The sequence below is a fragment of the Kogia breviceps genome, chromosome X, assembly GCF_026419965.1.
Source record: "Kogia breviceps isolate mKogBre1 chromosome X, mKogBre1 haplotype 1, whole genome shotgun sequence".
Lineage (NCBI taxonomy): Eukaryota > Metazoa > Chordata > Mammalia > Artiodactyla > Physeteridae > Kogia > Kogia breviceps.
This window is the reverse complement of record NC_081330.1, coordinates 99,413,907-99,426,188: the sequence shown is the minus strand read 5'-3', so window position 1 is coordinate 99,426,188 and position 12,282 is coordinate 99,413,907. Positions and strand designations below refer to the sequence as shown.

Sequence of the window (12,282 nt, the reverse complement as noted above, 5' to 3'; positions counted from 1 at the left end):
AGGTAGAAATCAGCATCCTTAATTAGGAGATTGCAACTACTGCTTTAAATAAGACATTTGCTGTCCCTGTGAGTTGTCATTGCCAGTGTCATCCCAGTACCCCTTAATTCTGCTTGTTAGATGTTATTAGGGAAATGGTTTCCTGAGTTGATAATTGGCACAGTTTCACACTTTTCAATGTATAGGACCTTTCTTGGCCGGGACTCGCAGTGGGTAACCTATTCCATCGTCCTCGGGCTACCGTTATGGTGATGGTGAAGGGAGTGGACAAGCTTGCTCTACCCCCAGGCAGTGTCATTTCGTACCCTTTGGAAAATGTGAGTATTTATTATAAAGAATTAAAGGGATGCATTTAAAATTTTGTCTTGTCAGCTGTCATTATGGATTGTGTTCTAAGCACTCGTCTTGTTTTTTTTTAATGCACTGATAAGTAAAATAGTTTTTTTTTTTTTTTTCTTTTTTCTGGTATGCGGGCCTCTCACTGTTGTGGCCTCTCCCGTTGCGGAGCACAGGCTCCGGACGCGCAGGCTCAGCGGTCATGGCTCACGGGCCCAGCCGCTCCGCGGCACGTGGGATCTTCCCGCACCGGGGCACGAACCCGCGTCCCCTGCATCGGCAGGCGGACTCTCAACCACTGCGCCACCAGGGAAGCCCTAAAATAGTTTTTTTAAAAAATTATATGATGGTTGTAAATTTATTGAGACTTGGCTGTTTGCTATGGGTGAGAATACTTTCTAAGGTAAGAGGTAGAGAAATTGGCCCACTCTCAGAATAGTCAGAGGCTCAAAAAAGAGAAACAAGTTGAGGGCGTAACCTGCTGACATTTTCTAGGGCATTATTTTGTCACCTTCCCTTCAGAATTTTATCATTTTTGTGTAAGAAGGAGACTGGAGGCAGTTTTGCCGGCTCACTTATCCCTTCACTGGCCTTTCAGGCAATATGGCTGACTGAGCTGTTGTGAGAGGCCCTCCTTCTACTGTAAGCATATAGAAGTCACCAAACATCTTTATAGGTATCACTAAACTTGAAAGTGAGGAAGGGATACACACAGGTGCCAGATATGAATAGAGAATTCAGAAGCCACAGTGGTGAGCAGGAGCTGAAGGTGAAGTTGTGTTCCCTACAGAAAGCCCGGGGCTATAACATGCTGTCTTGTTCTTGAAAGGAGGACTATTAAAACCCCAGCTGCCCCAGGGCTACCATGAAGGAGCTGGGTTGCCACCCTTAGCTGTGGGGCCCAAAGAGCCCCCCTAAGAGAAATCGGAACTATGGGCTTGTGCTGTGCAGAGTCACGTGCTCCACATTCACATAATCCACCCCACACAGACACCTCCCCAGCCCAGGGCTCCTTTGGTAAAAAAGAATTGAAGAGGAGTTGAATTTACCCAATACTTGAAGGAAAAAAATGCTATGAGAAAGTCAGCAGGTGCAACAAACAGAATTCATCCCCCTAGAACTACTACAGATAACAGACCAGCCTCAAAAAGAGATTTAAAAAATATATATATTAAAATTGTGAAAGAGTTAAAGGAAGGGATAGAAACCAGAGGCAGTTAAAAGTTTTTTGTTTGTTTGGTTGGTTGGTTTTTTTGGCGGTACGTGGGCCTCTCACTGTTGTGGCCTCTCCCGTTGTGGAGCACAGGCTCCGGACGCGCAGGCTCGGTGGCCATGGCTCACGGGCCCAGCCGCTTCGCGGCACATGGGATCTTCCCGGACCGGGGCATGAACTCGTGTCTCCTGCATCGGCAGGCGGACTCTCAGCCACTGCGCCACCGGGGAAGCCCCCTAAAAGATATTTGATATGTGGTGCTTTCATTTTCACTTAGAAATATTTTGTAATTTATACTGATTTCTTTAACCCATGAGTTATTTAGAAGTGTTGTAACATATGGGTTCTTTCAAAATAATTTTTAATTTTTCAGTGTCTAATTTCACTGCATTGTAACACTGGTCTGTATGTTGCTGATTTTGGTGTGTGTGTGGGTTCACACTTTTCCTGTGGTCTAGTATAGATTATCTCCAAGCACACATGACATGCTTACAAAAAATGACCATGTACTGGGCCACAAGGCAAATCTCAGTGGATAATTATCAGTATCATATAAACCACCCTCTCTGACCACAATGCAGTTAAATCTGAATACAATAACAAAATGATACCTTAAAAAAATGCTTGGAAGTGGTAGAAACAAACACAAGATAGACTCCTCAGGTTTAGAGCACACTGAGGTAGGCTAAAGCCAAATCAACACCTAAATACAGTGAAATTGAAGAACTGTCAAGGACGCTAATAATCTTCCCAGAGAGCAAAGATGCTGTCGTGACAAAGGAATGAGAGTAAAATGGTAGCAGATTTCTCATCATTGCCATTAGGTACCGGAAGCGCAAGAAAGGAAAAGCAGGAATTGCATAGTATGAAGCTAGGCTGAGAGTATTGTTTAAGTAGTTATGATAAAATGATACAGAAATGAAAATTATAACTATAGGGAGGGTGGAGAGATAGAAACAGAGTGCTTGTAAGGGGATAGGGCTGTGGTTGGTAATGTGGGAGAGCTAGATCCTCATTTTTTATAACGGGCGATAAATACATAATGCCTAAAATTGAAAAATCAAGATGGAGTAGTATAAACACGTTATTTAGAGGTGGTGGTAAAAATAAAAAAACAAAGGATTTGAAGGTGAGTGCTGTAAATAGGTACTAAGGATGTAATGTTCAGTCAGCATGATGACTGTAGTTAACACTGCTGTGTGATACATATGAAAGCTGTCAAGAGGGTAAATTCTAAGTTATCACAAGGAAAAAAATTTTCTTTTTTGCTTTCTCTTTTTTTGTATCTATATGAGATGATGGATGTTCACTAAACTTATTGCAGTAATCATTTCACAGTATATGTAAGTCAAACCATCACGTTGTATACCTTAAAACTTAGACAGTGATGTATGTCAACGGTATCTTGATAAAACTGGAAAAATTAACTTGAAGTGAGGAAGAAAAAAGATGGGGGAGGAAAGAAATTGAGTACCTCAGAGAAGTAGGAAATGGATGGGCAAACTTATCTTCCATAGAAAGTCTTAGAGAATTGTTTGTCTCTTTAAACTGCATGTATATATAACTCTTAAAAATTAATTTTTAAAAAGCCAACAAGAAAAGATAGCTGGAATAGACACCATCCTAAATAATTCATTGGTTGAGGAGAAAATTATGGTGGAAGTGTTGAAGTTATTTGGAACTGAATATCACAAATGTGCCATATATTTTAAAAATTGTGGGGTACAGCTAAAGTGGTAAGAAGAGGGAAAATTTATTACCCTACATGCACATGTTAGATAATTTAAAAGATTGGAAATTAATGAGCTAAAGAAACCAGAAGAATTTCAGAGTAAATGGAAGGAAGGGAACAATAAAAATGAAAGACATGTGAAAAAGATACTTTTAGTCTTCGCAAAGATTATTAAGTAGCTTGTTGTGTGATTTCTGTGAAAATCACTGTAGAAGATCTCTTTTAAAAACGTATATATGGGATGTCCCTGGTGGTCCAGTGGTTAAGATGCCACACTTCCACTGCAGGGGGCACAGGTTCCATCCCTGGTCAGGGAACTAAGATCCCATATGCCACGCAGCACAGCCAAAAAATAAAAATAAAAAAGTATATTAAAAATCCAATATGCCATTAAGATTTTCATTAGCCTACAATCCCAAACTAAACATTTTAAAACAGACTAGCCTCATTTTACAGGAGTAGAAGCTGTGAAAAGAGGTCATGTTATTGCTTGACCCTGACTGACCGCTTCTAATACTTTTACTGGCAGTAGGTGGAAAGATATAAGGCTCCGAGGGAAAAATACGTGCCCCCCCCCCCCCGCCAAAAAAAGCCTTAGAATTCCACTTAAAGCTTCTGTTTGATTAGCTAGCTGTTATCATTCGATTTTCAAGTCCCGTAGATACAGAATTTCCATTTTTCCCAGGACAAACATGTGCATCCTTATAATGTAGTAGAAGAAAACAATCATGGGATCTTAAGCATGACCTTTTTTCCTTTTTGAGTATAGCAGTCTATATAATTTTTTCTTTTCCTTCACAGTTTGGCGCTCTCCTGACTCAGTAGCTTCTCCAATTTGATTGCTAGGGACACGTTACCTTTAATCTTCAACTTTCCTGCTGTGTGTGCCACTGAGGTGAAATGAGGCTGGAGAGTTTGTGTTACATGTTCTCATATTCCTTCCAAAACCCAAGGAAGTGAAGTGTGTGCTTGCAAAAGGAGGAGCGCTTGTGGCTGACTCAGGGAGCTTGTTACAGGATGCTTTTGCAACCTGGAACTCTTCCCCTTCTTCAGTTACTCATTAACTTATTTTAAGAGAATTTGGGGAAGAGTTAATATGCATCTTGTGTAAGGGTAAAAATAGATTACACTTCACATTTATTAATCACATTTATTTCTGCCTGGCCCACGTTAACGAGCTACTTATACACATGAACCTTTTAATAGTAAAGGGAATTACTGGGGAAAAAAAATCACTGTATGAAATTTCCATTAAAACAAAAACATTACTACTGTACTGCTTGTTGTAATAATATTGAGAATAAAATAAGTTTTTGAGGGGGAAAATTACCATAATTTATTTAAATAATGTGGGACAAAAACAGGTCTATGGGAATAGAAGTCAGAATTTTGGTTACCCGTGGGGGTGGAGGGAGTGGGTAGAGAGGCTTGTAGGGTGCTGTTTTGTTTTGCTCTGGTTGGGTTATATGAGCATATCCATTTGTAAATATTCCTTGAGCTGTTACTCCCAGATTTGTGCACCATATTATATGTATGTTACACTTTAATAATAAATTCACAGAAAAAAGTACATTTTATCACAATTAGCTATTTCAGTTTATTAATATCATGTGTTCCCAAGATAAATTTCACATTCAGAATTCTTGTGACATGCTTTATGCCTTGCCTAAGAGTCTTCAGTCTATCTGAAGACCAAACCCTACATCTTATTAAACATTTTTAAAATTTTGAAATGAAAAATGGTCTCTTTCAATTATATTCAAGTCTTCAAATTCCTTTGACCTTCTCTTAAATGCAAGTTAATACATTATTGTAGAATATACATTCATGGTGGCACATTTTATCAATATTGAAACCGGATGTATTGCTGCTTAAAATACCTGAATGACCACCAGAAAATGGTCATTTGTGCAAGGCAGTGTTTTGTCCTTCATTTTGCACGTTTTTTCTCATATAGGCACATTTGGAGACACAAACTCATTGGCCCACTAGGGGGATGTTTATTTAATCTTCTGTGCCCTCAAAAGGGCTCTTTGCGTTTGGATATGATTTAGGCCTTTTGAATTTCCATAGAAAATGCTGGTACTTGGCTCCTTTTTTTAATACTATGTAAATGATTTTTCTTCCCATTTTGGTTCAGATAATAATTAAGATCTCATTATTAAATTTCAGGCAGTTCCTTTTAGTCTTGACAGCGTTGCAAATTCCATTCACTCCTTATTTTCTGAAGAAACTCCTGTGGTTTTACAGTTGGCTCCCAGTGAGGAAGTAAGTGTGATACAGTTTTTATTTTAAATGCTTTAAAAAATAAGCTTTCTTTATTTAATGAAAATTTAAAACTAATTTTATGAAAAATGCTGACAGACCTCTATATTGGAATTAATCTGTAGAATGTAACAAAATTTTGTATTCTTGCAGAGAGTGTACATGGTGGGGAAGGCAAACTCGGTTTTTGAAGATCTCTCAGTAACGCTAAGACAGCTCCGTAATCGACTGTTTCAAGAAAACTCTGTTCTCAGTTCACTTCCCCTCAATTCTCTGAGTAGGAACAATGAAGTAAGTAGTGCAGTTATTGAATGAATAAATGAATATCATTAGTAATTTCCCATTTCTTATGCTGACTTTAGAGCAAACTTGAAATTTTAGAAAATGAAAAGTTTTGTAAGTTTATTGCTTGGAGTAGATTCTTTTTTCCTTTAGTGTAATTTTTAAAAAATGAATCTCATGAATGAATTGACTCTCTTTGTGAGCTGATCTGTAGTAATAAATAGCACTACATTCTAGCGCAAGGGTTGCCACCAATTAATCCTGACAGGCCAGAAATCACAGTAACTAGTTGGTAGTTGGTAGAGCTGTGTGGATCTGGTAATGTGGGAGCCATTATTCACTGCCACTTTTGATGTGTTGCCTTATTTTTCTAATTCATTCTTGACTGTACAGTGGAGGGCACCACCCTTACTTTTGACTCCTGTATGTCAGCTTCACCACCTGTTCATGCACCCGCTTAACCACGTGGCATGCCACCTTTGTGGCAGCCTCCCTTCTTCACCTACTCTGCACGACCAGGACCACCATCTTTTATTCTTCAAGGGATGTGAGCAAAGTAGGCTGTTGGCAGGACCTCGTTGCAGTGCGCCCAGGATATTCTGATGCCCTGAGGGAAAACCAGTTGAGTTTAGATGCTTATCACAGCTTTATCAAAAATAAAGCTATTGGGACTTCCCCGGTGGTGCAGTGGTTAAGGATCCGCCTGCCAATGCAGGGGACACGGGTTCGAGCCCTGGTCCGGGAAGATCCCACATGCCACGGAGCAACTAAGCCTGTGTGCCGCAACTACTGAGCCTGCGCTCTAGAGCCCGTGAGCCACAACTACTGAAGCCCGTATGCCTAGAGCCCGTGCTCTGCAGCAAGAGAGGCCACCGCAGCGAGAAGCCCGTGCACTGCAACAGAGTAGCCCCCGCTCGCCACAACTAGAGAAAGCCCATGCACAGCAACGAAGACCCAACGCAGCCAAAAATAAATACAATAAATAAATTTTTAAAAAATAATAAAACGCACAAAAAAGCATTCCTTAAAAAAAAGAATAAAGCTGTTTGAGTGGTTAGTCACCGCTGGAGAATGACTATAACTTTTTGTTAGGAAATACTGTTTTATAAGCATTTTCAATTGAAATGAACCTAGCAAATGGAGGACAGTTGTTGCATAAATTCACTCATGTACTTAATGTTTGTAATATCCTGTGTTTTATTTGATAGATGGCAAATATAGATCTTAGATGCATATTTAAAATAATGCTCATTTCTTTCTGCTCTCTGCAGGTTGATCTGCTTTTTTTTTCTGAACTGCAAGTGCTACATGATATTTCAAGTTTGGTAAGTAGGCTTCTCTAATTTTTCAGTTCCATTTATTCTGGTTCCAGAAGACATTTCTAGAGAGTCCTTGAATGATAGTGAAGCCAGTCAAAAAGTTTAAGTATGCCCTAGATTTATGATTCCGAAAGTTGAGAAATCAGTGGTGGTGTTGGGAATTTTGAACTCATCTCACGTTAACAAATTACTTTGCATCTGTACCTTTAGGAGGGGTAAGTATTACTATACCTTCCAAGAACACAGGCTTAGGAGTAAGGCCACCCTGGCTGTGGTCCTGACCTGTTGATGTCTTGTCAGACATTAAGACTTAAACAGTTTGGACTAATGCAGTCGACCAAGTCAGGAAGGGAATATATATGCCTGTAGTGTATTCTTTTTTGTTTTGGTGAATGACTTTTTTAAAAAAAAAACCCTCCTATGATGAAATAGAAAATCGTACCCATGTGCTGTCTTCTGAAGTTGTTGCCCAAACTCTCAGTGGGTTGGTTTGGGGAGTGTGGAAGTGTAGTGCTGGTGGTGTGGGAGGTGTCTGCTCTGTGAGCACTGATGGCTCGTCTCTCCTGGGATCAAACTGGTCCAACCATCTGTTCTCTCATACCCTGGCCCATATCTGAGGTTTTAAAACTAAGAAATTTTTAAAAGAGCTTTTATTATAACTGCTCCTAAAAATGAGATTTGTGTTGGATTTGTTTTATCAGAAACTCCCATTTAAACCAGTTCTGTTTGCCACCGTTCTAGACTATTGTGGTACCCTGGGGTGCTTCTGCCTAGTTGTTAGGTGTAAAACTCCAACTGGCTGTGTTTGACAATACTTCATCTATTTCCTTTTGTTTGTTTGTTCTCCTAAGTTGTCTCGACATAAGCATCTAGCCAAGGATCATTCTCCTGATTTATACTCACTGGAGCTGGCAGGTTTGGACGAAATTGGGAAACGTTACGGGGAAGACTCTGAACAATTTAGAGATGCTTCTAAGATCCTTGTTGATGCTCTACAAAAGGTAAACCATCAATGGGGTGTGAGCAGTTAAGAGTATGAGCATTTGACTTTTGGGAAAAATCTACTTAGTGAATTACTATTGATTGAAGTCTTTTACTCACCTTCTTTGAGGGCCCTCTAATTTCAGTGACCGAGGATGAAGTAGGTCATAGGTGTATGTTGGGATGTCTGTCTTTTTTTTTTTTTTTTTTTTTGGCCTTGCCGAGCGGCTTGCAGGATCTTAGTTCCTCGACCAGGGATTGAACCCGGGCCCCGGCAGTGAAAGTGCCAAGTCCTAACCACCGGACCATCAGGGAAATCCCAGGGATGTCTCTGTCTAATGCTGGCATAAGCGGCATAGGAAATGATCGATAACTCTAGCACAGTACTTTTTTCTTTTCTTTTCGGCATGGTAAAATATATCTAACATAAATTTACCATTTAACCATTTCTAAGTGTACAGCTCTGTGGCACTAAGTACATTAACATTGTTGGGCAACTGTACCACCATCCATCGCCAGAACTTTCATCTTCCCTGAAACTCTGTCCCCGTTAATCCCTATGAAATAATCGAAGGAGAGCACTTAGCACAGTACCAGACATTTAGCAGATACTAGTAAATGCTAGTTTTCTTCTGCCCTTGACGTTATATTCACCTGCAGCTCTTCACTGAGGCTTCATCTTTGTAGATATTTGCGATCAACCAGAGACAACAAAGATTTCATTTTTCCTGCCCCCAGTTTATACACCAACAAATTCAGTGACTCCTTCTTTCTGGAAGTAATTTTATTTCAAAGTAATATTTTGCAGTAATTTTATTTTGAATGTTTATATGTTGAATCTTAACTTTTCTGAATATTTATATTTAAACTTTTAAGACTTGCCTATTTTAAGACAGTGTACTTCATGAGCCAGTAGGTAATTGTATTTGTTCTTGTAGGTGCACAGAAGCTTTACAAAAATTTTAATAAGTATGTTTTGAGATTCATAGTAATGTCAGTAACTCTTCAGTTTGCAGATGACATGTACAATCTCTACAGTGGGAATGCAGTGGTAGAGTTAGTGACTGTCAGATCGTTCGACACATCCCTTGCGAGGAAGACTAGGACTATCCTTGAGGCAAAACAAGCGGTGAGTACATTTTTAGATCCTGCTTTAAAATTGTAAAATTAACTCTAAAAAACCCACTAAATCCTGTATCACTTGTGGGCAATATGAATGAGCAGTTAGTAAATCTGAAAAAACAAAACGTAGGTTTCTTATTCACGTAGGTGTTTTGCCAGTGATGCTCAGTTCTTTGGGGTTGTAATCAGATAATGCAAGACTTTGTTAGGGATGCGAGACTTTGTTAGGGATAAAAGCAAATGTGTCAGAGCCCATAAGATAATTCAAATATGGGTATTACAAGGAGACCTCAGAAGTTTAACATGAGGGAGTGGTGTGGTGCTCTCAACTTGTGGAGTCTGCTTTTCTCAGAGGTACATTGTCTTTGTGGTACAGTCTCCCATTTTCCGGCTATGTACACTCTTTATAATACAATTTGACCTGGATCTTGCTTTGATTTTTAAGCATTTAGAGGATCATAGGCAAGGGTGCCAGCCCTAGTAAAACAAGAGCGTGTGCGCGCACGGCCAAGCACATTACTTACAGCTGGCTTCATCTCAGAGCAGGCGGATTCCCAGTTGTTTACGGACACTCTCCTTTGGGTCCATTTTGCAGCCCGCACTTTCCTCGGTTTTGCCGACACTCTCCTTTGGGTCCATTTTGCAGCCCGCACTTTCCTCGGTCTTGCCAGTCGCTGTGTGGGACTTAAGAGTGAGATGCTCAAAAGTAATGTGTTCAAGATAATCTAGATGTGACTGGTTTGAGATTGTCTCATCCTAAACAGGAGTGGAAGGACTTAAGACAGCACGGCAGGCTAGACAAACCGAAAAATTTTCCAACTACAGAGCATCTAGAAGTGGATAAAAGTAAACACCCTCTTGAGTGCACAGTTTAACTCTCAAAAAAGTAAGGGAAACTCTTGAGCAACTAAAGAAAGGGAACTGGAGAACTGCTAGTCAGGCTGCCCTGGGAACATTTCCAGTTGGGTTACCGAGCAACTGGCTCTCTGTGGGGAGTTGGAACTGACGCCTCCCCGTGAAGCTGGAACCCTGAAAGGGCCGTGCCTGCAGTGAGAGGGCCGTGCCCACAGTGAGAGGGCAGACTAGAAAACAGCCTGCCTGCCAGCAGAAGGAGACAGGAAGGCAGCTTGGAGGCTGTGCAGTCGGGGTATGTGCTGGGGGTGGAATGTCTCCTAGGGAATCCTTAACCACAGGGCCACCTTCATGTGGGTTTCAGGCTCAAATTTATACTATCCGCAAGTTCTAGGAAGCCCCAGGCCAAGAAACTGACACAAACCTCAGCCCCAGGCTGGTAGACCGGTGGCCTCCAGCAGAAGTGAATGTAAAACCTCCCTGGCAGGACACACCCTCCACACACAGCATACAAAGTATGTAACATGTAATACTAGTTAAAGAATTTTTAAAATTTAACGTTATAAAACTGAAGAGAATACTTGTTCTTATGAAGCTCCCTCATCTTATTCCTTTACCCTCCCCATCTAGAGGTAATTGCTCTCCTGAATATTATGTTAACCATTCCCTGGCTTTTCTTTACAGTTTTAATACATGTGTATTTATCCTTAAATAATGTTTGGTTTTGCCTGTAATTGAATTTTCTATAAATGGAATTATACTATATTTTTCTCTGAGCAAAGGCTCAGTATTGTTTTTAAGAGCCACGCAAGTTGATGAATATAGCAGTAAAATGACCTGAACTACTCTACTCTGTGTTCCACCGGATGTGCCACAGTTATCCATCCCGTTGATGGATGTCCTTGCACATGTCTTGGTGTACACATCTAGAAGTGTTCCCTAGAGCGTGAACTGGCTGGATCACAGTATACGTGCACACTGTCAAGTTTATCAGCGTTGCAAGCAGTTGGAGCACTATATATACTTCCGCCAACAGTGTGCTAACCTCTGTGAAGGCTCCCCCTTCTTGGTTCCTCCTAATGTAAGGAGCTTTTATGCCACTTATTAATAATATAGGTTGTTAGATAAATAAATGAATCATAGCTAGCAAATTGGGATAATTTCCTAACTTAACATTCTTCCCTCTTGATTTTCTTTTCTTTATTGTAGAAGGACCCATCAAGTACCTATAACCTCGCATATAAGTATAATTTTGAATACCCAGTGGTTTTCAACATGATACTTTGGATAATGATCGCCTTGGCCTTGGCTGTGATTATTACCTCTTACAATATTTGGAACATGGATCCTGGATATGATAGCATCATTTATAGGATGACAAACCAGAAGATTCGAATGGATTGAACTCTCCTTATGCCAACTTAGGAAAGGGGTTTGGAAAAATCAGCTGTTTGGAAATCGGCTATATCCTTTAGTGTAAAGTAGATAGTATGAATTTATAAAAAAGCAGGTTGTGTTCTCTATTTTGTGTGCCTGTGATGATGTTCTTTATAGTATCGATGTGAATTGATTTGTAATATACGTTCCATAATATGCTCAAATACTATGATTGATATATACCATTTAATATTTGGAAACATGCACTAAACGTAAAACAAACATTTAGAACAGTTTTTATGTTGGGAAAATGCACTGAATTTGAAATGCTTACTCCCTTACACAGGACAGGTGAAAGTGATCATTGCACTGTTATATACTGTGAACATAAACGTCTTAATGTAAATATCTCTGAAACGAGTAAAGGTTTTTAACTTCAAGCAGCTCTAAACTATGTATGTGCTTATATAGTCACTTACTTAGATTTGGACTTCCACCTGATTGACAGACTATGCTGTTTTTTAACCTCTTCTGAAAGTTTGGTGATCCGAATGGTCAGCTGTGGATATTAAAGATACTAGAAGGAACTAGCTTTGTGGAGTTATGGATGCTTGTAATTATACACACAAAAACATTTGGGGCATGATTTCAGTAATTTTTCCCCTTTTGTAACTGAGTTACTCTGGTTTGCAGTACAACATCGTTCTATAGAATGTTAAGTGGAAGTAGATGCTCCCTACTTTTCATGTGGAAGTGGACCAATGTCTATAAGAGTGGCAAATAAAGTTAATAATGATTCCAAA

The 12,282-nt window shown here is 39.9% G+C and overlaps 1 protein-coding gene across 2 annotated transcripts in view; it reads left to right on the top strand.

Moving 5' to 3' along the window:
- Positions 1–12,282, top strand: part of ATP6AP2 (ATPase H+ transporting accessory protein 2) — a 134,394-nt gene extending 122,112 nt beyond the window's left edge. For both annotated transcript variants that reach the window (XM_067023412.1, XM_059050728.2), the window contains 7 exons: positions 186–317; positions 5,454–5,549; positions 5,700–5,837; positions 7,100–7,153; positions 7,999–8,148; positions 9,138–9,257; positions 11,312–12,282. In XM_067023412.1, coding sequence (XP_066879513.1) covers positions 186–317; positions 5,454–5,549; positions 5,700–5,837; positions 7,100–7,153; positions 7,999–8,148; positions 9,138–9,257; positions 11,312–11,506 — 885 coding nt within the window. In that variant the 3' untranslated portion in view covers positions 11,507–12,282. The remainder of the gene's footprint in view (positions 1–185; positions 318–5,453; positions 5,550–5,699; positions 5,838–7,099; positions 7,154–7,998; positions 8,149–9,137; positions 9,258–11,311) is intronic.